This window comes from Pomacea canaliculata, linkage group LG7 (genome assembly GCF_003073045.1).
Source record: "Pomacea canaliculata isolate SZHN2017 linkage group LG7, ASM307304v1, whole genome shotgun sequence".
NCBI classification, from domain to species: domain Eukaryota; kingdom Metazoa; phylum Mollusca; class Gastropoda; order Architaenioglossa; family Ampullariidae; genus Pomacea; species Pomacea canaliculata.
The window spans coordinates 30,622,030-30,646,769 of record NC_037596.1 but is presented as its reverse complement, the minus strand read 5'-3'; the positions used below and the strand labels follow the sequence as shown (position 1 = coordinate 30,646,769).

Genomic DNA, 24,740 nt, shown 5'->3' with positions numbered 1-24,740 from the left:
CTTCTCGGCACAAAGTCAGGGTGGAAAGAGCAACTGGTCAGCAGCTGAGCCACTTCACCATCTCTAACTCCGACTTCACTTGTTTTTGAGAAAATTTATTTATATTAAACGATGTTTAAACGATTATGTTAATATAAATAAAGTTTCCCATTGTAAGCATGATTCATTTCTGTCAGTGAAACTGAAGTAACCGAAGTAAATAAACATTAGTAAACTGTATGTTTACCGTAGAAATCGAGACATTAGTCTAAATAATCTTGCATTTCAGTAATAAAACATTATCTTAAAAAATAAAGTCTGCTCAATTGGTTTAAGATTTTAATTAAGATTTGAAAAACAACATCAGAAATACTTTCACAAATTTGATTTATAAATTTTGCATCAAATTATTGTATAATAAAAGTGAAAATAATGAAATTTTATCACTAATCAATAGGTCATTCTTTGTCTTTTACATCACCAAATTACAATATGTCAAAGAATATACATAAAACACAGTTAATTACTACTAAAATGTATGCTAGTCATAATCAAAATGATTTGTATCAAATGAAAAATGCAAAGTAGAGAAACTGTTTGCAAGCCAAAGCACGTGACTGATGCATCACATGAAAATATTCATTCTTCGCCAGTCGAGGTACGAGTGACAGTCTTAGCGTCCAGACCGGTGACCCTCTCATCCATACACTTCTTTCTGTGCAGTACTTAAGAAAAATTAAAACAGATGTTTACAGTTAGGTTAAAGATTTCTTGGAATTTTTTGTTTGTTTAAAGAAATGTCACAAAAGCTAATAAAAAAGGACGACGACGACGATGGTGATGATGATGATGATGATGATGATGATGATGATGATGATGATGATGATGATGATGATGATGACGACGACGACGATGGTGATGACGATGATGACGATGATGTTTTCATAGTAAAGCAATAGTACTTACACACGAAGACCATCTGGCAGAAGAAGTATCTCATATTTCAACGATACATCTTTGGTGATACTGAATAAGGCGCCGCATTTACCACTAAAGTGGGTGCCGTGATCTTTCAAATTATATAATCTTTTTCGAGCAATTTCTTTCGTCTGTTTACTGATCTGAGGCACCAAGAGTAAACAAGAATTAAAAGTGTTTGGAAAAGATATTATCTAATACATTTCTCTTTCATATTACACGTGTGTACCTTTAAATAATCACAGAAAATAAGAAAAATTACTGTTCAGGTAATTATTTCTCTTTACGAAAATTATTATTTTTTAAGTTAAAAGATGATGTTAAATGAACAGAAGGATTACAACTCTAATACCTCATTAGTTTGAAACCACGTGCATGTGTACGGATTTCCTTGACGATGGAGTTTTGTGACATCACACTGTCCTATCCCTGTATTCATTGTCGGTGCAAGTGTAACTTTGCATGACATGTGTGGTGTCCCTAAGAAAAATAAAACAAGAATAATTCTTAAAGAAGTTTGTTTTAAATCCTTAAGTTTAAAAATCTTAATTCTTAAATAAGTTTGCTTTAAATCATTAAGTTTAAAAATCAAAATGCACAAATGCTTTATTATAACTATATACTAATAATTTATATTGTAGACATTTATAAAAAGATGACAATTATGGAATTTTTCTACCACCAAATTCATACTATTTTGTCAAATTTTTTTATGTACAAACAAAATTTGTAGGATAAAAAGGTTTGAAAATATATTCCTACATATTAATAAACCTCTTTCCTGATATTATTTTAGTTAAAGAACATTTTACCTACTAGAGGATTTTCCAACACCCTAGGAAACATATTGTTGAAATTATTTTTACTGAGACTCAAAATAATGTAAAATACTTTTGTTTGAATATAGTTTGTAAGCTTGCTAAGTATTTGGATGATTTTCTATTGCAACATGTTTGCTCATGAAGGTGTCCTAACATTTCTGGTTAATTATATAAAGGTGGATAGAGATATAGTTTTAAAGGGATAATTTGTTAAATGTGTAATTACAGCAATAATTCGTATAGAGTGTAAATTTTACTTAATTACTGTTTGACCATACTTACCTGATGACTGCTTCAGTAATAAAAGTACCATAATACTGAAGATAACAAACATTTTAGAGTACATCTCTCTTTTTGGAACAATTGGATAGGTCCTTGGAATAATCAAGCCTTTTGGAAAGAAAAAAACAAAAAAAATCAAAACGAGTGACAGCCCATGCGGCGTTAATTAAAACAAAAGTGCAGTAATTATAAATCTTGTGAAATTTCTGCACTTAGTGATTGAAACAAATACAGCTTAATTAATCGTATTACTAGAATAAACTGTTGCTAATCGTACACACCTACAAGAGTATATACTTACGGAAAGACAGAAGGAGAGAGAAGCTGAGGCAGGAAGGACAGAGAAAAGGGTGACTTATTTCAGCAAGCTTATTAATTACTGTGAAGTAATGCCCTCTCGTCTTACCTCTTGTGATTGCTGCTGTCTAATGGCTCATAGAACACTGTGCAAAACTAAACCACGAGAAAGCCCGTTGATATGACGTAGATGATGAAAGTGTTTATCTGTGATGCTTTTAACTCATGTTTTATCTAAAGCGACAAACATTTTTTCGCTGAATTATGAAAGCAGATTAAACATGTGTATGTTGGTAACTGTTTAAAAAAAGCACTGTTACTGCAGGGAAAACTCCAAACGAATTGAAAGAATTAAACACATCATCATCGTCGTCGTTGTCGTCGTCGTCGTTGTCATCATCATAATCATCATCATCATCATCATCAAGGCGGTTGATGCTGCGGCTAATGTATCTGTGACGACGTGTCATGTGGTAACCTAAATGGGGTACATGTAGTACCAATCGCCCCTAGTAAGGTCTAGCCCTCTAGGGTGACTTGTTTACAAGGTTCACGGCCCTTAGGCCAGGAGAGAGGGGTGCACGTGCCAGTGTACAGGTGTTGTAGGAGGTAGGAGCGCACAGGTGTTGTAACTGGGAGGCAGCCCTGAGTGGTTACAGTCAGTCAAGCGCGACCAGCCGGCCGACAGAGGTGTCAATAAAGTCAACAAAGACAGCTACACGAACAGTGGCTCACACACCTGTCCACCAGGTTGATAGGGAGTAGGGGTTAGTCACCTGTCAACCACGCCACTGCAGTAGGGCGGAGTGTCAGTATGCTGGTAAATAAACATTAGTAAACTGTATGTTTACCGTAAAAATGGAGACATTAGTCTAAAAAATCTTTCATTTCAGTAATAAAACATTATCTTAAGAAACACAGCATACTCAATTGGTTTAAGATTTTAATTAAGATTTGAAAATCAACATCAGAAATACATTCGCAAAATTGATTTATAAATATTGCATCAAATTATTGCATAATAAAATCGAATATAAGAAAATTTAATCAGTAATCAATATGTCATTTTATTAACACATTTTTAATACAAATACTATGTCTTTTACATCACCCATAACAATATGTCAAAGAATATTCATAAAAGACAATTAATTATTAATAATATTCATGCTAGTCATAATCAAAATGAATTGTATAAAATGATAAATTAATGTAGATTGCAAAGTTGAGAACTGTTTGCAAGGCAAAGCACGTGACTGATGCATCACATGAAAATATTCATTCTTCGCCAGTCGAGGTACGAGTGTCAGTCCCAGCTTCCAGACATGTGACCCTGTCTTCGATACACTCCCTTCCGTGCAGTACTTAAGAAAAATTAAAACAGATGTTTACAGTTGGGTTTAAGATTTCTTTGCAAATTTTTGTTTGCTTAAAGAAATGTCACAAAAGCTAAGAAAAAAGGACGACGACGACGATGATGACGATGACGATGACGACGACGACGACGACGACGACGACGACGACGATGATGGTGACGATGATGTTTTCATAGTAAAGCAATATTACTTACACACGAAGACCCTCTGGCAGAAGAAGTATCTCATATTTCAACGACACATCGTCGGTGATGCGGAATATTACTGCGCAGGTTCCACTAAAGTGGGTGCCGTGATCTTTCAAATTAATTACACTTTTCGAGCAATTTCTGTCGTCCGTTTACTGATCTGAGGCACCAAGAGTAAATTAAATAATTAAAAGTGTTTGAAAAAGACATTTTCTAATACATTTCTCTTTCATATTACACGTGTTTACATTTAAATAATCACAGAAAATAAGAGAAATTAATGTGCAGGTAATTATTCCTCGTTACGATAATTATTATTTTTTTAGTTAAGAGATGATAAAATTAACAGAAGGATTACAACTCTAATACCTCATCCGTTTGAAACCACGTGCATGTGTGCTGATCTCCATGAAAGTGGACTTCTGTGACATTACATGCACCTAACCCTGTTTCAGTTTCCGGTGCAAGTGTAACTTTGCATGACATGTGTGGTGTGCCTAAGAAAAATAAAACAAGAATAATTCTTAAAGAAGTTTGATTTAAGTCATTAAGTTTAAAAATCAAAATGCACAAATGCTTTATTATAATATTATACTAATAATTTATATTGTAGACATTTATAAAAAGATGACAATTATAGAATTTTTCTACTACCCAATTCATACTATTTTGTAAATTTTATATGTATGAACAAAATTTGTACGATAAAAAGGTTTGAAAATATATTCCTACATATTAATAAACCTCTTTCCTGATATTATTTTAGTTAAAGAACATTTTACCTATAATAGTACTAGAGGATTTTCCAATACCCTAGCAAATATATTGTTGAAATGATTATAGTTTTTTTACTGAGACTCAAAATAATGTTAAATACAATTGTTTGAATATAGTTTGTAAGCTTGCTAAGTAGTTGGATGTTTTTCTATTGCAGCATGTTTGCTCATGAAAGTATCCTCACATTTGACCATACATACCTGATGACTGCTTCAGTAAGAAAAGTACCATAATACTGAAGATAACAAACATTTTAGAGTACATCTCGCTTTTAGGAACAATTGGATAGGTCCTTTGAATAATCAAGCCTTTTGGAAAGAAAGAACAAAAACCGTTAGACAGCAATTGCAAAGTTAATTAAAACAAAAGTGCAGTGATTATAAATCTTTTGAAATGTCTACACTTAGTGATTGAAGCAAATACAGCTTAATTAATCGTATTACAATAATAAACTGTTGCTAATCGTACACACATACAAGAGTATATACTTACGGAAAGACAGAAGGAGAGAAGAGGTGAGGCAGGAAGGACAGAGAAACGGGTAACTTATTTCAGCAAGCTTATTAATTACTGTGAAGCAATGTCCTCTCGTCTTACCTCTTGTGATTGCTGCTGTCTAATGGCTCATAGAACCTTGTGCAAAACTAAACCACGAGAAAGCCCGTTGATATGACGTAGACAGTAGATGATGAAAGTATTTATCTGTGATGCTTGTATCTCATGTTTTATCTAAAGCGACAAAAATTATTTCGTTGAACTAAAGAAGCAGATTAAACATGTGTATGCCTGTCATTGTTTAAAAAAGTACTGTTACTGCAGGGAAAACTCCAAACGAATTTAGATAATTAAAACACATCCTCCTTGTTCTCCTCCTCCTCCTCCTCCTCCTCCTCCTCCTCATCATCATCATCATCATCATCATCATTATTCTACACACAAAGTCTTTAACTTTCTTAAAAGCAAGCAGAGTGTCCTTAACTTGGTGTTTTAGAATAGTGAAGAAAAACAGAAATTAGGGATGAGTAGCTATCTAACAACTACAAGAGCACTCATGTCCGTGCAACATGCACTTCTATACTCCGTAGATGAATTAAAGTCATTTTTTTACTTCTCTCCTTCTCTCTCTCAGTGAACGTGTGGTGTTGCCTGCTGCCTAACGTGTAACAGGTGAACTGACGTTAACGTGACGTAGTACACTGTTAGCGCTAGCTCATCGCAGGTGCGAATCGAAGCGGACAATTAATTAATGGATGCGCTTCGAGGCTAAAATTTACAGGTTAGTTCTTTTAAAAAAAATTTGTTTTATATATTTATTTATTGTGTCGCCTATATCTACCGATATTTGAAAAAACAGCCCCAAACACTTGAGGATGGTAAGGGCGGCAATCAGACATGAATCCTGTGGAGTGAGATTGCTTCCCTTTGCATATAATAATAATAATGTTGATATACAGCTCGGACGTTTATTTCGACCATGCGGTACGTATTGAAGAAATATAAGTATAACTAAAAATATATGTAAATAAAAGCTTGATTGTTGAATGGAGAGGAAAGGGCTGTGGATGGATAGGTGAGTAAGTGAATCAGTCAGTCAGTCCTCTCACAAATACAGACGAGTTCACGCACTCACGCAATCACACAAAAAAGCAGACACTCGCATCTACCTTTGTCTCTATAAAATCAGATGGATTACGCCTTACCTAGCTTGTTAAATAGTTTTTACACTGAAGATAATCATTGCAAACATTAAAAATATGTCGTATATTATGACAATTCTTTAATCATGTTCGCTTTTTCTTATTCGATGGAATTATTATTGAAATATTAATTCTCTACAATACCAATTTAAATAGGAAATGGGTGCGATATAATTTCGTTTATTTTATTATTATTTACATTTTATTTATTAAACTATCATATTACTTGCAAATAAGATACATACGTATTGTAAATTTGAATTTTACATGAAACAAATATTTTTTTTTTCCAATGCTACAAAAAGATATGACACGCAGCAACTTTTTAATTGCATCAGATTGATTTTAGTATCTTTAACATTGACGGTTAGTTTACAGTCTTAATTTCATTTTGATTTTCCTTTTTTTACAAAATGGAAGGAACACAATTTGAAGTCTTTTATCAAAGTAAATTTATTAAACTTTAATCTAATTAAAGCATGATAGAACAAAGAAGCCACGTGAATACTCTTCAACAAATCAATAGACTGTTGGATGAAAAAACTTCTCTTAACTTATATTGATAGGCAGTAAGGCTTATGTTAGTCGTAAAATCAAAGTTAATTAAGTGATTATATATAAACATTACGCGAAAAAGAGAAAAGCAGAGAGCATCTGCAAGTCAAAGCCAGATCACATGACTGATCGTTCTTGTTAAATCCTTTATTCTTTGCTGACTTAGTGACCGGCGAAGTCATGGAACCATCGTTCATCACCCTTAGTAACGTCTGTGCCATATTTTTGGAGCTGCAATATTCAAGAAAAGTATAAACCTACAATACTCCTGCATAACATATTACTGCGAAATATCTATTTGATCTCTTATTCCGCACAAACACTTGTAACACACATCTTTTCAACTGTTTTGTAAAAGAAAAAAATGTAAATAGTAAACATTTAAATTTAGATGAAAACAAGAACTTTGAAAACCTTACGCTGGAGGCGTACACCACAGGTGTAGCTACTCTCCCCAACGTCAAACCAGTTGCGTTCTGAGCAGGTGATTCCAGTGAGATTATAATACCTTAGGAAGCTGGCAACGTTCAGCACAATTTTATTTGCGTTTGAATGAGCGCTGAGGAAGATGGTAGGGAATGAGCACTTGTTTATCCTTAAGCAAAATGCTGCCAAAATGTCCCTGGCACCGTCCTCGTCCGTAGAGTTCAAGTGCCACATGACCTCGTAACCGTCATGGATGTTCACACATTCTATCTCAAAATGTGTTGAGGTTTCGTCCACTACTAGGGGCTTATCAGGACCGCAGTTTAAGATCTCCACTCCTGTCAACTCGAAATAAGAGTCAACTATTATTGTAATCATAGGAATGATTGTCGCCAGTTTTACCTTTTTTATTCTAAAAAATCATTCTTTTTAGTTTAGCATGTAATAAATAACTAAATCAAACATTCCTTGCAAATTTGTTTTTGTGCTGTATTTTTAATACTACTTCAGAGCTTTAAATAAAAGTAAGAAAACTTAGAAATCATTCTCATTTAGGTGATGTCTGTTTTTAAATTAAAATTCACTATTAATAAAATATGAACTTAGTGGATTTTCAAGTAAGTTGGTTTTGTTTGAAGTTGTCGCTAAACTATTTTTGTAACTTGTTTAATTATTTAAATTTTGTGTTATATTTTTCTTTACTGCAGTTTGCACTTTTAAGTAAGTTAATAACGTATTACATTAGATGGTTAATCGACTAGTTTAGTGACTTCAAGCGGGGTGGCTTCTTGCATGTAAAGAAGTAAATCAATCACACGAGAAATACTTTTATTGACACCAATATATAATTTTTTAAAATATTGATACATTTTCCACTGCTGCTAAGTGGCTACATATGCATCCATATACCACTTTAGTAAGTAAATGTAACATATTGAGTATAAGTCTTAACTAGTGTAAAGCTAAAAACTTTGTAATGGTGCATACCTGATGTTTGCTCCAGTACAATGGCCAGAATACTAAACATAACACACCCCATGGTGTAGATTTTGACTTTTGGAGACATTGTCCTCAATACGATGAAAACTGGAAAAACTACTTGTAAAGAACAATGTGCCGTGTACACAATGTTTAAACACAGCTTTAACAAAAGTTATACTAACAAAAGCGAAGATAATCATTGTTGATTTCAAACCAGTGATTGTAAAAATCACAACATAGAAATTAATTTAAAAATTAAGCCGCCATGTAGTTAACCGAGCAAATCCTTCTTGACAGTACACTCCATCCTAATTAATCATGAAAATCTAACTCAGTTACAAATACGGTGGAACCTCGGTTAACGAACATAATCCGTTCTGTAAAGTTGTTCGTTATCCGAAATGTTCGTTATCCGAAACAGTTTTTCCCATAAGAAATAAAGGAAATAGATTTAATTGGTTCCCAGCCCCTAATGACTCGCTATGTACAACTCTGACGTCTGTGCGAGTGGCCTTGACCGGTACATGCTGATGTTTGTGGGTGTGTATCTTGAGAATGGAAAGGGTGGATTACTTTGAATTCGGCAAGTCTTATCTTGAACGTATCATTATCTCTTATCATTAGACATTATTCCATCATTAGTTTTTTACTTGCATGTAAATTTTTCCAAAGTTAACGTACAAACAAATAACTGAAGAATTTACAGAAGATCTTCGTAAGGATGTTTTCTAAATCTTAAAAGATAAAGTCTTTTACCGGGTAAGACTTTCCGACTCCGGTAGCCTCTGTGTTTATTTTCTTCTGTCTGTGAATATTTTTACTGTTAAGGTTATTTGCGTCGCCATGATATACTTTAATGTGAAATCTGTATGAAAGACCCCTACAGTCATTCAAACGTTAAACAGCGCTCCGGCTATGAAATATTTCTCAACGTGCAAGAGACATAAACTGAACCTGCAATGCCAACAACCATACTGAAATCATTAAATTCCACACACTCCTCTATATCAACATCATGAAATGCCACACAGTTTTCTATGCAGCAAGAAAGCTTTTAAAACAAAAATAAAATCCCTCAAGTAGAATTTGACAGAACGTAAATTCTGCTCCATAACGACAGATGTTACTGGTCTCGGCTATCTCACACACAAAGAAACCCTCCATGCTTATCATCACTTGGAAGGCAACAAAGCGACTTTTTCTGTCGCTTTGAGGTTGAAGGAAAAAACTTGTCCAGTGTCTGTTCCTTCTGCCTTTTTTGTAACACTCTTGGGTAATACTACATCACATTATCATTGAACATGTTTAGGCTCCTATTGCCTATCGCACTGTTAGGGAAAGACCTTTCTACAGACTTTTCTTTGGAGCCATGATTGAGGATTATCTTATTAAAATAAAGCACAAAAATCACTAAATAAGAAGGATACGCATAGAAAAGGAACGACTGATCGTGACTGTGTCTCGAGCGCGAATGATGACATGCTGGTCGGTCACGTGTGGTTCACGTGGCTGTTCGTTATCCGAAATTTTGTTCGTTATCCGAGACAAACTTTTAACGAAATTTTTGTTCGTTAACCGAAATATTCGCTATCCGAGGCGTTCGCTAACCGAGGTTCCACTGTATCTTGAGAAATGGCAATAAGACCATGAGAACTTTTAAACAACCTGTTTTTAGCAAATAGGGTTTACTGATGTAATCTCCTCTCATCTTACCCGTGTGTTTAAAGCTGTCTTGTAGGTAAAAGGCGCTTGTCAACGGATGGAAATGAACTTTCTGTACACAGAAGTAAGTGATGGCATAAATCTGTAAAGAGTCTTGTGAACGACTGAAAAAAAACCGTCTTGTTTATCAGGCAGAAATCACAACACGTATCTGTCGCGTCTTTTTTAATGTAGAAGACGACAAAATGTTTGTTTGTAGGAAACGTATTGAGCAAACGAGATAACCGTGTGAAAATGATCTGAAGGGACAGTACTGGTATTTTAAGGCAAGAATGAGCTATATCAATAACACGGAATCATCTGCTTCAAAGTAACGACCGTTTTGTCTTCGTCTTCGTCGTCGTCGTCGTCGTCATCATGATCATCATCATCATCATCATCATCATCATCATCATCATCATCATCATCATCATCATCATCGGCGGCGGCGTCGTCGTCGTCGTCGTTGCGGCCGAAGTCTTTATAAGCATCGTTTACAACATTATATTAATATTTTGCTTACAGCTTTAATTATTTCAACAGCAACGAAAGTTTTGTTAAATGCTGTGAAATTTTTTCGTCTTCTAATGTCGGCGACAATAATATGCTATACCAGCTGAAAGATCAAAGAAGAAACATATTTCTATTCTAAAATCACTTTTTCAAAAACTTTTCCTTTCGTCTTATTCTACACACAAAGTCTTTAATTTTCTTCAAAGCATGCACAGTGTGTCCTTAACTTAGTTTATCAGAATAGTGAAAAAAAATCAGAAATTAGTGAAGAGTAGCTATCTAACAACTACTAGAGCACTCACGTCCGTGCAACATGCACTACTGTGCCCCGTCGATGAAGTCAATTTTTTATTCTCTCCTTCTCTCTCTCAGTGCACGTGTGGTGTTGACTGCTGCCTAACGTGTAACAGGTGAACTGACGCTAGTGTGACGTAGTACACAGTTAGTGCTAGCTCATCGCAGGTGTGAATCGAAGCGGACAATTAATTAATGGATGCCGTTTGATGCTAAAATTTACAGGTTAGTTTTTTTCATTTTCGATTATTATTTTTATTTTTATTTTTTTATTTTTTTTTTTTGTCGCCTATATCTACCGATATTTGAAAAAACAAAGCAAAAACACTTGAGGATGGTAAGGGCGGCAATCGTACCTGTATGCTGTGGAGTGAGATTGCTTCCCTTTGTATATAATAATGTTGATATACACCTCGGACGTTTATTTCGATCATGCGGTCCGTATTGAAGAGGTATAAAGATAAATAAAATACAAAGACAAATAAAACTGTGATTGTTGAATGGGGAGGAAGGGGCTGTGGATGGATAGGTGAGTAAGTATATCAGTCAGTCAGTCCTCTCACAAACACACACGAGTTCACGCAGTCACACAAAAAAATATAGACAACGGATCTTATTTTGTCTCTATAAGGCATTTCGCTTTACCTAGCTTGTTTAATAGTTATTACACTGAAGAAAATCATTGCACACAAAAAAATATGTCGTCTATTAGGAAAAAACTTCTCTTAACTTATATTGATAACCTGTAAAGTTTATGTAGTCCTAAAATCAAAGATAATTAACTTATTATATATAAACTTGACGTAAAAAAGAGAAAAGCAGAGAGCATCTGCAAGTCAAAGCCAGATCACATGACTGATCGTTCTTGTTAAAGCCTTTATTCTTTGCCGACTTAGTGACCGGCGAAGTCTTCGGACCATCGTTCATCAACCAGTTGTCAGCCTTTGTAACGCTTTGAGTCAAAGTCTCCCTTGGTGACGACTCCACCATATTTTTTGAGCTGTAATATTCAAGAAAAGTATAAACACATCATACTCCTGCATAACATATTGCTTTGGAATATCTATTTTAACTTTTATTCCGCACAAACATTTGTAACACACATCTTTTCAACTGTTTTGTAAAAGAAAAAAATGGTATTAGTAAACATTTAAATTGAAAGAAAACAAGAACTTTGAAAACCTTTCGTTTGATGCGAATACCACAGGTGTAGCTACTCTCAATGCCGTGCGGGTTGCGCTCTGAGCAAGTGATTCCATTGAGAAGATAATACTTGAGGAATTCGGCAATGTTCACAACAATTTTATATGAGTTTGAGTGAACGTTAACATAACGGGTATAGTTTTTGCACTTGTTTTTCTTTACACAATGTGCTGCCTTCATGTCCATGGCTCTGTCCCCGTATGTATAGTTGAAGTGCCAGAAGACCTCGAACTCTTCGTTGACGTTCACACAGTCGACTTCAAAATGTGTTGAGGTTTCGTCCACTACTAGGGGCTTATCAGGACCGCAGTTTACGATCTCCACTCCTGGCAACTCGAAATAAAAGTCAACTATTATTGTAATCATAAGAATGATTGTCACTGGTTTTAATTTTTTTAAATTCTAAATATCATTTTTTTTAGTTTAGTGTGTAATAAATAACTAAATCAAATATTACTTGCAAATTTGTTTTCGTGCTGTATTTTTAATACTACTTAAGCGCTTTTAATAAAAGTAAGAAATTATTCTCATTTAATTGTTGAATGTTTTTAATCTAAAATGGACTGCTTACAAAATATCAAATTAGTGGATTTGAAGTTAGTTGGTTTTGTTTGAAGCTGTGACTAAGCTACTTTTTATATTTTGTTTAATTATTTACAGTTTGTGTGATGGTTTTCTTTACTGCGGTTTGCAGTTTATCATCATCATCATCATCATCATCATCATCATCATCATCATCATCATCATCATCATCATCATCATCATCATCATCATCATCATCATCATCATCATCATCAGAAGCAGCAGCAGCAGCAGCAGCAGCAGCATCACCATCGTCTTTATTCTACACACACAGTCTTTAATTTTCTTGAAAGCAAGCAGAGTGTGTCCTTAACTTGGTGTTTCAGAATAGTGAATAAAAAAACAGAAATTAGTGAAGAGTAGCTATCTAACAACTACAAGAGCACTCACGTCCGTGCAGCATGCGCTACTATACTCCGTCGATGAATTAGTCATTCTTTATTCTTTACTTTTCTCACTCAGTGCACGTGTGGTGTTGCCTGCTGCCTAACGTGTAAACAGGTGAACTGACGTTAACGTGACGTAGTTCACAGTTAGTGCTAGCTCAGGTGCGAATCGAAGCGGACAATTAATTAATGGATGCGCTTTGGAGGCTAAAAGTTAAGGTTAGTTTTGTTTGTTTTTGTTTTTGTTTTTGTCGCCTATATCTACCGATATCTGAAAAAACAAAGCAAAAACACTTGAGGATGGTAAGGGCGGCAATCAGACATGTATGCTGTGGAGTGAGATTGCTTCCCTTTGTATATAATAATGATGTTGATATACACATCGAACGTTTATTTCGATCATACTGTCCGTATTGAAGAGTTATAAATAAAAGCTTGATTGTTGAATGGGGAGGAAAGGGATGTGGATGGATAGGTGAGTAGGTCAATCAGTCAGTCAGTCCTCTCACAGAGGAGTTCACGCACTCACGCAATCACACAAAAAAAGCAGACACACGCATCTTATTTTATCTCTATAAGGGATTAAGCTTTACCTAGCTTGTTAAATAGTTGTTAAGCTGAAGAAAATAATTGCAAACAATAAAAATATGTCGTATATTATTACTACTTCTTTAACCATGTTTTCTCTTTCTTATTCGATGGAATTATTATTGTAATATTAATACTCTACAATACCTATACAAATAGGAAATTGGTGCTATATAAATTCGTTTATTTTATAATTATTTATTTTGTACTTATTAAACTATCATATTACTTGCAAATAAGACACATACATATTGTAAATTTGAATTTTACATGAATTAAGTATTTTTGTTTGTAATGCTATAAAAAGAGATGACACGCACCATTTTTTTTTATTGCATCTGATTGATTTTAGTTTGTTTAACATTGTAAGTGACTTTACAGGCTTAATTTCGTTTTGATTTTCTTTTTTTACAAAATGAAAAAAACACAATTTGAAGTCTTTTATCAAAGTAAATTTATTAAACTTTAATCTCATGAAAGCATAATAGAACAAAGAAGCCATGTAAATACTCTTCAACAAATCAATTGACTGTTGGATGAGAAAACTTCTCTTAACTTATATTGATAAGCTGTAAGGGCTATGTTAGTCCTAAAATCAAAGTTAATTAACCGATTATATATAAACTTGACACCAAAAGGATAAAAGCAGAGAGCATCTGCAAGTCAAAGTTCACATGACTGATCGTTCTTGTTAAAGTCTTTATTCTTTGCCAACTTAGTGACCGGCGAAGTCTTCGGACCATCGTTCATCAACCAGTTGTCAGCCTTTGTAACGCTTTGAGTCAAAGTCACCCTTGGTGACGTCTCCACCATATTTTTCGAGCTGCAATATTCAAAAAAAGTATAAACACATCATACTCCTGCATAACATTTTGCTTCGAAATATCTATTTGATCTTTTAATCTGCACAAACATTTGTAACATACATTTTTTAAAGTGTTTTGTAAAAGAAAAAAAAAATAAATAGTAAACATTTAAATTAAGATGAAAACTAAAACTTTGAAAACCTTACGTTTGAGGTGTACACCACAGGTGTAGCTACTCTCCCCAAGGCCAGACGGGTTGCGTTCGGAGCAAGTGATTCCAGTGAAACCAAAATACTTTACGAAGCTGGCAACGTCCAGCAAAATTCTATTTGAGTTTGATTGATTGCTGACGAAACGGGTAGGGAATGAGCAATTGTTTTTCTGTACACAATGTGCTGCCACAATGTCCCCTTTCTTAGTGTTCAAGTACCAGAAGACCTCGAAACCTTCATGGATGTTCACACATTCGATCTCAAAATATCTTGCGTATTTTTTCACTACTAGGGGCTTATTAGGACCGCAGTTTACGATCTCCACTCCTGTAAACTCGAAATAAGAGTCAACTACAGTATTACTGTAATCATAAGAATGACTGTCATTGGTTTTCCTTTTTTATTGAAAAAAAATCATTATTTTTCAGTTTAGTGTGTAATAAATAACTAAGTGAAATGTTACTTGCAAAATTGTTTTCGTGGTATATTTGTAATACTACCTAACCGCTTTTATTTAAAGTAAGAAAAATGTAAGAAATAATTATCATTTAGTTGTTACCTGTTATTAATCTAAAATGCACTGCTTACAGAATATCAAATTAGTGGATTAAAAGTCTTTTTTTGTTTGAAGTTGTGACTAAGTTATTTTTTTTTAACTTGTTTAATTATTTACAATTTATGTTATAGTTTTTTTTTTTTACTGGGGTTTGCATTTTTTAAGTAAGTTAATCAAGCATTACATTAGATGGTTAGTCGAATAGTTTAGTGACTTCAAGATTGGTGGCTTCTTGTATGTAAGGAAGTAAATCAATCACATGAGAAATACTTTTAAAGACAAAAACAAATAATCTTTAAAAATATTAAAAATTCACACTGCTGCTAAGTGGTCTAGAGATACATCTATATATCACAGGATATGATACACCATACATCACTTTTATAAGTAAATGTAACTTATTGGCTATAAGGCTTAACTAGTGTAAAGCTAAAAACTTTGTAATGATGCATACCTGATGTTTGCTCCAGTACAAGGGCCAGAATACTAAACATAACACACCCCATGGTGTAGAGTCTGACTTTTGGAAACATTGTCCTCAATACGATGAAAACTGGAAAAACTACTTGTAAAAAACAATGTCCCATGTACACAATGTTTAAACACAGCTTTAACAAAAGCTATACTAACAAAAGCGAATAAAATCATTATTGATTTCAAACCAGTGATTGTAACAAGCACAACATAAAAATTAATGTAAAAATTAAGCTCCATGTAGTTAACTGAGCAAATACTTCTTGACAGTACCCACCATCCTCGCTAATCAAGCGAATCTGACTCAGTTACAAATATCTTGAGAAATGGCAATAAGAGTATCGGAACTTTAAATAAACTGTTTTTAGCACATAGGGTTTACTGATGTAATCTCATCTCATCTTACCCGTGTGCCTAAAGTTGTCTTCTAGTGTAGAGGCGCTTGTCAACACATGGAAATGAACTTTCCGTACACAGAAGTAAGTGATGGCATAAATCTGTAAAGAGTGTTGTGAACGACTAAAAAAACCGTCTTGTTTATCAGGCGGAAATCGCAACACGTATCTGTCGCGTCTTTTTTTCATGAAGAAGACGACAAAATGTTTGTTTGTAGGAAACCTATTGAGCAAACGAGATAACCGTGTGAAAATGATCTGAAGATACAGTGCTAGTATTTTATGCAAGAATGAGCTATTTCAATAAAACGAAATCATCTGCTTCATAGAACGACCACTTTGTCGTAGTCTTCGTCGTCGTCGTCATCATCATCATCCTTATGCATCATCATTATCGTCCTCCCCCTTCTCCTACTCCTCTTCCCCTCCTCCTCCTCCTCCACATCCTCTTCCACCTCCTCCTACTGCTCCTCCTCCACGTCCTCCACATCACCAACATCATCATCATACATATTCTCACTATCATCGAAGTATATTTGGTGATATGTCATTGACCTGTGCTTGTTGCATCATGTTGTGAAAATTAAACGCTGCCAGAAATTTAACAAAAGGAGAATATATCGACTAGCGAGTGTATGTTTTACATTTATAGACTTTAAAAAATATCAAGTTGTCAATATATATATATATATGTATACAGGGCTTCTGCTCAGATTTCGAAGGGGTCCCAGGCTAACTCTAAGGGGTCCCTTTACAATGTGAAAAAAATCAACAAATCAACTACTTTGTTCAACTGCCTTTCAGGCACACAAGGCACTGTAATGTCTAGTCAGAAATGGCGAGATTTCTGTGCCATGAAGTCTGTGAAAGCATCTGTGATGAGCTTATGCTCATTGTACTTGGGGTGCTCATTTTCTTTCCATTTCTAAGGCAATGAATTTAATCACGCTGTCAACGACATCTTTGAAATAAGTTAAATAAGCTGCACCTGGTGGTGGATGGGAGAGGATGTATGAAAGTATGGATGCCTCAGATGCCATCATTCAAGAGGAAGTTCTCGACCGTACCCTGGCAATTAATAAGTTAGTGAGAACTAAAGTTGTAAGAAACATCAACGAGAGGTGGCACGTTGCTAAAAGTATAAAAGTTGGGATAAAAAAACTGGTGCAAGGTAGAAAAGCGAACCTCGGCATGACGTGGCTCCCACAGCTCAGTGACATTCAGTGGATTCTAAATGTTAAGTAAATCATGAGATGAAGGGGGATCGAAGGTGTTTGAAACTGTGCAAATAAATTAAACGAGTTTCAGTTGCAAACTATATTTAGCAATAAAACGCCTTTCTCAGCCGACTAGTACTTGGTGTAGGGTCTAAGAAAAGTGAGGTGAAACGGCTTCTGTCTGAACATACTGTCTTTCCTTACATCTTTCTTTACTCATAAGAGGGGATAATAATATTTAATATTTTCAGTTCATTCCTCCTGATGACTGACCTAAAGTACACCTCGGTTTGAGTCCAATCTTTGAACTTTTACAAATGGCCAACAATTCACGACTGCAACATAGTGCCCCCACTGTGTCTTTTCTTCTCTTATCTAATCCGACCATTATGCGATCAATTCAGTTGTTTTTATGTTTGTGTCATTTGCGCTGTTCATTCTTCTCTCCTTTATAAATTCTAGTTTTGTTTGTTTGTGGAGAATACAGTCAGTCCTAACCCGACAGAATGTTCAGATAGAAGTCGTTTCGCATCAACGCTCAGACCCTACCGCAAGTACTGGGTGAGGGAGACGATTTATTGCCATGCTAGTCGGCAGTGCCTGTGATGTCCACCCCGCTTTTGTCCGGGTAGTAATTGAAGACGACTGGCCGATGGCAGTCCGCACCTCGTGTACTCCTACCTTCCCTCGCACGGACGATACCCCTCATTTCTCCCCGGTGGGAAGATATCGGCCTTTAATAGAACTCTTCTTGGTAAGGGAAAACAAACTCAGTGCAAGGGAAGATACTCTCGCCTTGCAGCAGACGACAACAATAGGTTGGTCCACGACGTCAGACACTACACTTACCCAATTTTGTATGTTCTTCGCCCAAATTTGAAGGGGTCCCCTGGGACCCGATTGACGAAAATTGAAGGGGTCCTCCGAACTTTTAATGCGTACTGTACGCAATTTTTTGCGTAAGCAGAAGCCCTGGTATATACTTCTATTGTGTATTGTAAACTAAACTAATACATAGTATCTTGAAACGGTATTCTAAATTTTGTTAAATTACTTTCTGGTGATGCTTACCAGACGATTGCTCCAGCGCAACAATGGTTACAATACTAATGATAACACATTTGATAGGGTACCTTTTCAATTTTAGATATTTATATTTTCTCCTTTAGAAATTTGCGCATTAATAGCAAAGTACCGTGTACACAAATTTTAGACTACAGTATCAGTAGAACTAGTCGAGGGTCGTATTTAAGCAAAAGTGCCGACATCGTCTTCTTTAAAAAGTGTGTGCGTTACTACAGTCACTACAGCAATCATAAACTATAGATTACTGTAAGAAAAAAACTACATATTTTAACAAGTAGGTTCAGTAGCATCATGTTGGGACAATCATAATATATGCACAAGGCTTAGAGATACAAAAACTAGTTTAAATTACGTACCTAGGGAAAGGAATTCAACTTCCGAGTGTCATGGCAGTTAAACATTCTGCCCGACAACTTTTCATTGGAATCTGTAATAATAACTATACAAAAATAGAACTTAACTCTACAGGAAAATATATAAAAGGGAGGTTGTGAACTTATTAAGGTCTTTTTCAAAAGGTTATCAACTTACACTCCAGAATACTGCAGAGATAACAGAACAGATTTTGTGTAAATATTTTTCAAAATATCAGAAGGGAAAAGGTAGTTAAGGGGAAGTAATGCATAGGGAAACAATTGCTTAAGGTTCAAGAGTTCTTTACCTTATATTTTCTTTATTATCACATAGAATTACAACCTCGGACTTTTACTGTGGTTACAACAAAGCATTGCACAAATGTGCATGTGACTCGTTTGTATAATGGAAAGGTTTTCGAGACTGAAATTTACAGTTTTTTTTTTTTTTTATCGCCTATATTTACAGATCTTTGAAGAAAAACGCAAACATTTGAGGACGGTTAGGGCTTCATCCAAACCTGTATCTTGTGGAGTGAGATTGCTGCCCTTTGTTCTTAAGGATAATGTTGATAAACACGTCGAAAGTTTATTTCTATCGATGGATTGGGAGATAAGTGGTGTGGATGAAAAAGTGTGAGTAAGTGAATTAATCATTAAGTCCGTTATCAATCATAGACGAGTGCACGCAAGTATTACTCAAAAAATACTGACACATTTTCCTCTGTTAAATCAGATAGATTACAGTTTACCTAACTCATTAGATAGTTGTTATTCTTAAGAAAATTATTTCTAACCAATAAAATAATGCTTATCTAATTACTACTTCTTTAATCAAGATTACTTTTCTTATTCGGTAGTCTGCGGTATGCATATAAATAGAAAATCGGTGCTATATAAATTCGTTTTTTTATTATTATTTTAATTTTATTTATTGATCTATCATATTACTCCCAATAGAACACAGGTATTGTAAATTTGAATTTTGACATGAAAACAAGTATTGTTGTTTGACATGCTACAAAAAGAGATAAAACCCATCAGCTTTTTAATTGCATCAGATTGATTTTAGTAGGTTTAACATTGACAGTTACTTTACAGTCTTAATTTCTTTTTTATTTTGTTTTCCTCACAATGAAAGGAACACACTTTGAAGTCTTTTATCAAAGTAAATTTATTAAACTTTAATCTCATTAAAGCATAATAGAACAAAGAAGTCATGTAAATACTCTTCAACAAATCAATAGACTGTTGAATAAAAAAACTTCTCTTAACTTATATTGATAAGCTGTAAGGCTTATGTTAGTCCTAACGTTAAAGTTAATTAACTGATTATATATACACTTTACGCAAAAAAGAGAAAAGCAGAGAGCATCTGCAAGTCAAAGCCCGATGACATGACTGATCGTTCTTGTTAAAGCCTTTAATCTTTGCCGACATAGTGACCGGCGAGGTCATCGGACCATCGTTCATCAACCAGTTGTCAGCCTTTGTGACGCTTTGAGTCAAAGTCACCCTTGGTGACGTCTCCATCATATTTTTGGAGCTGCAATATTCAAGAAAAGTATAAACACATCATACTCCTGCTCAATATATTGCTTAGGAATAGCTATTTGATCTTTTATTCCGCACAAATATTTGTAACACACCTCTTTTTAACTGTTTTGTAAGAGGAAGAAAAATTAAATAGTAAACATTTAAATTGAGATGAAAGCAAGAACTTTAAAAAACCTTACATTGGTAAAGTACACCACAGGTGTAGCTACCTTCCCAATGCCCTGCGGGTTGCGTTCTGAGCAAGTGATTCCATTGAGACGATAACGCATGAGGAATCCGGCAATTTCACAACAATTTTATATGAGTTTGGATGAACGTCAACATAGTGGGTATAGTTTCTGCAATGGTTTTCTTTACACAATGTGCTGCCTTCATGTCCAGGTCTCGTCCCTAAGTATACTTGAAGTGCCAGAAGACCTCGAACCCTTCGTTGACGTTCACACAGTCGACCTCAAAATGTGTTGATCTTTTGTCCACTATTAGGGGCTTATCAGGACCGCAGTTTACGATCTCCACTCCTGTAAACTCGAAATAAGAGTCAACTATTATTGTAATCATAAGAATGAATGTCACTGGTTTTAATTTTTTTAAATTGTAAAAATCATTTTTTTAGTGTGTAATAAATAACTAAATCAAATATTGCTTGTAAAATATTTTTCGTGCTGTATTTTTAATACTACTTAAGCGCTTTTAATAAAAGTCAGAAAAAAGTCAGAAATCATTCTCATTTAGATGCTGAATGTTTTTAATCTTAAATGCACTGCTTACAAAATATCAAATTAGTGGATTTAAGTTAGTTGGTTTTGTTTGAAGTTGTGACTAAAAAATTTTTTGTAACTTGTATAATTATTTAAATTTTGTGTTATAGTTTTCTTTACTTCGGTTTGCATTTTTTAAGTAAGTTAATAAAGTATTACATTACATGGTTAATCGACTAGTTTAGTGACTTCAAGCGGGGTGGCTTCTTGCATGTAAAGAAGTAAATCAAGCACACGAGAACTACTTTTATTGACACCAACATATAATCTGTAAAGATATTAATACATTTCACACTGCTGCTAAGTGGTCTAGAGATACATCCATATCCCCTTAAGTAAATAAATGTAACATATTGGGCATGTCTTATTTGTGTAAAGCTAAAAACTTTGTAATGATGCATACCTGATGTTTGCTCCAGTATTAGGGCCAGAATACTAACCATAACACACCCCATGGTGTAGAGTCTGACTTTTGGAAACATTGTCCTCAATAAAAGAAAAACTACTTGTAAAACACAATGTGCCATGTACACAATGTTTAAACACAGCTTCAACAAAAGCTATACTAACAAAAGCGAACAAAATGATTGTTGATTTCAAGGCAGTGATTGTAACAAGCACAACAAAAAAATTAATGTAAAAAATTAAATCTGCCATGCAATTAACTGAGCAAATACTTCTTGACAGTACCCACTATCCTCGCTAATCAAGCGAATCTGACTCAGTTACAAATATCTTGAGAAATGGCAATAAGACCATGAGAAATACGGTTTACTGATGTAATCTCCTCTCATCTTACCCGTGTGCTTAAAGCTGTCTTCTAGTGAAGAGGCGCTCGCAAACAGATGAAAATAATACTTTTCGTACACAGACGCAAGTGATGGTATAAATCTGTAAATATTCTTGTTAACGAGTGAAAAACCCGTCTTGCCTATCAGGCGGAAATCGCAACAAGTATCTGTCGCGTCTTTTGTCATGTTTAAGACGACAAAATTAATATTAAAGGGAAGTAATGCAAAGTTAAACAATTCCTTAAGGTTCAAGTGTTTTCTCCCTTGTGCATTCATTTATTTACACAGAATTACAACATCGGACTTTTACTGTAGTTACAACAGTGCATTGCACAGCTGTGCATGCGGCTCGTTTGTATAATGGAAAGGTTTTCGAGACTGAAATTCACTGGTTAGTTTTTTTATCGCCTATATCTACCGGTCGTTGAAGAAAAACGCAAACATTTCATGTCGGTCTGGGCGGCAACCAAACCTGTATCGTGTGGAGTGAGATTGCTGCCCTTTGTTTATAAGGATAATGTTGATAAACACGTCGAAAGTTTATTTCTATCAAATCGTCTGTATTAAAAATTTAATATAGCTTGATCGCTGGATTGGGAGATAAGTGGTGTGGATGAAAAGGTGAGTAAGTGAATTAGTCATTCAGTCGGTTATCAATCACAGACAAATGCACGCAAGCAGTCAAACAAAAAAGCTAACACCTTTTTCTCTGTTAAATCAGATAGATTACGGTTTACCTAGCTCATTACATAGTTGTTATGCTTAAGAAAATAATTTCGAACAATTAAAATGTCATATATTATTATTACTTCTGTAATCATGTTTGCTTTATCTCATTCAGTGGTATTACTATTGAAATGTTAATAGTCTGCGGTATCTATATCAATAGGTAATTAGTGCTAAATAAATTCGTTATCTATATATTATTATATAAATTTTATCAAGCTATCATATTAATCGCAAGTAAAAATATGTATTGTACATTTGATTTTTACATTTAAACAAGTATTTTTTTATGCTGTAACTACCAAAAGAGAGTTCAAGTTGGGAGAGACTGATTTTGGTATTTTTAATATTGACAATTACTTTACAGTGTGTTTTTATTTTATATTTCCTAAAAGTAAAGGAACACATTTTCAAGGCTTTTATCAAAGTTAATTTATTAACCTTTCATTTACTTTTTTTAAGGCATATTAGAACAAAAATACCATGGAAATGCTCTTCAGCAAATTGATAAACTGTTGGATGAAATGATTTTTCCTTCTTACCTAAGTCGTTATGTTTTTCTCAACTGATATTGAAAATTAGTAAGATATAGTCCTAAAATGAGCATTAATTAACTTAATTATTAATAAACTTCACACAGGTAGGATAAAAACAGAGCATCCAAATCACATAACATGACTGATTGATCTTCATTTTTTGGCGAAGTCGTCGGACCATCGTTCATCTACCAGTAAGTCAACTGAGGTCTTAACCCCCAAATCAAAGTCACTCTTTGTGATTTCTGTGTCCATTAACACCTGTATTAGTCAAGAAAAGTTGAAACACATCATACTCCTGTTTAATATATTGGTTCTAAATATCTATTTGATCTTTTATTTCACGCAAACATTTGTGACACACATGTTTTAAACGTTTTGTAACAGAAATATTATGTAACTCGTAAACGTTAAATTCAGAAAAAAGAAAGCTTAGAAGAAACCTTACTTTTTATGATTATATCACAGGTGTAGCTATTTTCCTGAGTGCCGTACCGGCTGCGTTCTGTGCACGTGACTCGAGTGAGGTGAAAAAACTTGATGAAGCCCGCAATGTCCAGTGCAACTGTGTATGGCGTTCTCTGTACTCCAACGTACGGCAGATATTTTAAGCACAAAGTCTTTCTGAAACAATGTACTACCTTCATGTGCATGGGACCGTTATCTTGCGTCCAGTTCAAGTACCAGAAGACCTCGAAACCTTGATGGATGTTTATGCAGTTGATATCAAAATGTTTTGTTGTTTCTTCCACTACTAGGGGGGTACCTGGACCGCAGTCTAGGATCTCTACTCCTGGAAACTCGAAATAACAGTAAATATCAATCGCAAAGATGCTTGTCATTGGTTTTAAATGTTTATTCTTAGAAAAAAATTTATGCGACATATTTATTATTACTGCGACTAGCAGTATTTTAAGAAACATTAATAAAGTATTTCATTAGATGGTGAAATAGTTTAGTGATGATCTAGCGGGTGTCGGCTGCTTGCATGTCAGGAAGTACATCAATTATGGGAGAAATGCTTTCTATGACACCAATTTATACTTTAAAAAAATATTAATATATTTCGCCCTGCTCATCAGTATTCTATAGATACATTTATATGTTGCTTTGGAATGTAAATGTAATAATGCTTAGCTTGTGTACAGCATACAACTTTGTAATGATGCATACCTGATGTTTGCTCCAGTACCACAAAGGCCATAATAATAACCATAACACACACCATGGTGTGGATTCTAACTTTTGGAAACATTTCATTAGTCCTCCATATGAAAAAGTCTGTGGAAACACTGCTTAGAAAGAACAAAGTGCCGTTGACACAATGTCTAACCACAGCTTTAATAAAATCTTTAAAATTGTTATTTTAAAAAAACTTAGCAATCATTTTTTTCAACGCAGTGATTGGAACAAGCACATAATAAAATTTATGTAGAAATTCAGCTGCCATGCAGTTAACTTAGCAAATTATTCTCGACAGTACACACCATCTGCGCTAATGAAACGAATCTGACTGTTACAAATGTCTCGAAACATGGCAACATATCCATGAGGTATCAACTTTGTAGCAAGCCATTAGCAACAAATACTTTTACTGATAAGAAATTTTCTCTCATCTTACCCGTGGGTTTGATTCTGTCTAATGGGTC

The 24,740-nt window shown here is 34.5% G+C and overlaps 3 protein-coding genes and 2 long non-coding RNA genes across 5 annotated transcripts; all 5 read right to left on the bottom strand.

The window, feature by feature from the left end:
- Nucleotides 1-511: 511 nt before the first annotated feature.
- Nucleotides 512-5,343, bottom strand: LOC112569466. Its single transcript, XM_025247257.1, has 5 exons — nt 5,296-5,343; nt 4,899-5,006; nt 1,310-1,437; nt 946-1,100; nt 512-704 (listed from the first exon to the last, which is right to left on the bottom strand). Exons 2-5 carry the CDS (start codon nt 4,960-4,962, stop codon nt 677-679), a joined length of 375 nt encoding a protein of 124 aa, XP_025103042.1. The 5' UTR covers nt 4,963-5,006; nt 5,296-5,343; the 3' UTR covers nt 512-676.
- A 2,032-nt stretch (nt 5,344-7,375) lies between these two features.
- Nucleotides 7,376-10,171, bottom strand: LOC112568960. Its single transcript, XR_003100261.1, has 3 exons — nt 10,071-10,171; nt 8,364-8,462; nt 7,376-7,714 (listed from the first exon to the last, which is right to left on the bottom strand). It is a non-coding gene; the product is annotated as an uncharacterized LOC112568960 (long non-coding RNA).
- Nucleotides 10,172-11,550: 1,379 nt separating this feature from the next.
- LOC112569530 lies at nt 11,551-16,175 on the bottom strand. Its single transcript, XM_025247339.1, has 4 exons — nt 16,079-16,175; nt 15,653-15,751; nt 12,048-12,394; nt 11,551-11,865 (listed from the first exon to the last, which is right to left on the bottom strand). Exons 2-4 carry the CDS (start codon nt 15,729-15,731, stop codon nt 11,803-11,805), a joined length of 489 nt encoding a protein of 162 aa, XP_025103124.1. The 5' UTR covers nt 15,732-15,751; nt 16,079-16,175; the 3' UTR covers nt 11,551-11,802.
- A 3,703-nt stretch (nt 16,176-19,878) lies between these two features.
- LOC112569532 lies at nt 19,879-22,201 on the bottom strand. Its single transcript, XR_003100450.1, has 4 exons — nt 21,838-22,201; nt 21,442-21,524; nt 20,460-20,798; nt 19,879-20,269 (listed from the first exon to the last, which is right to left on the bottom strand). It is a non-coding gene; the product is annotated as an uncharacterized LOC112569532 (long non-coding RNA).
- Nucleotides 22,202-22,231: 30 nt separating this feature from the next.
- On the bottom strand, nt 22,232-24,379 carry LOC112569531. Its single transcript, XM_025247340.1, has 3 exons — nt 24,265-24,379; nt 23,540-23,884; nt 22,232-23,352 (listed from the first exon to the last, which is right to left on the bottom strand). Exons 1-3 carry the CDS (start codon nt 24,344-24,346, stop codon nt 23,321-23,323), a joined length of 459 nt encoding a protein of 152 aa, XP_025103125.1. The 5' UTR covers nt 24,347-24,379; the 3' UTR covers nt 22,232-23,320.
- Nucleotides 24,380-24,740: the final 361 nt, after the last annotated feature.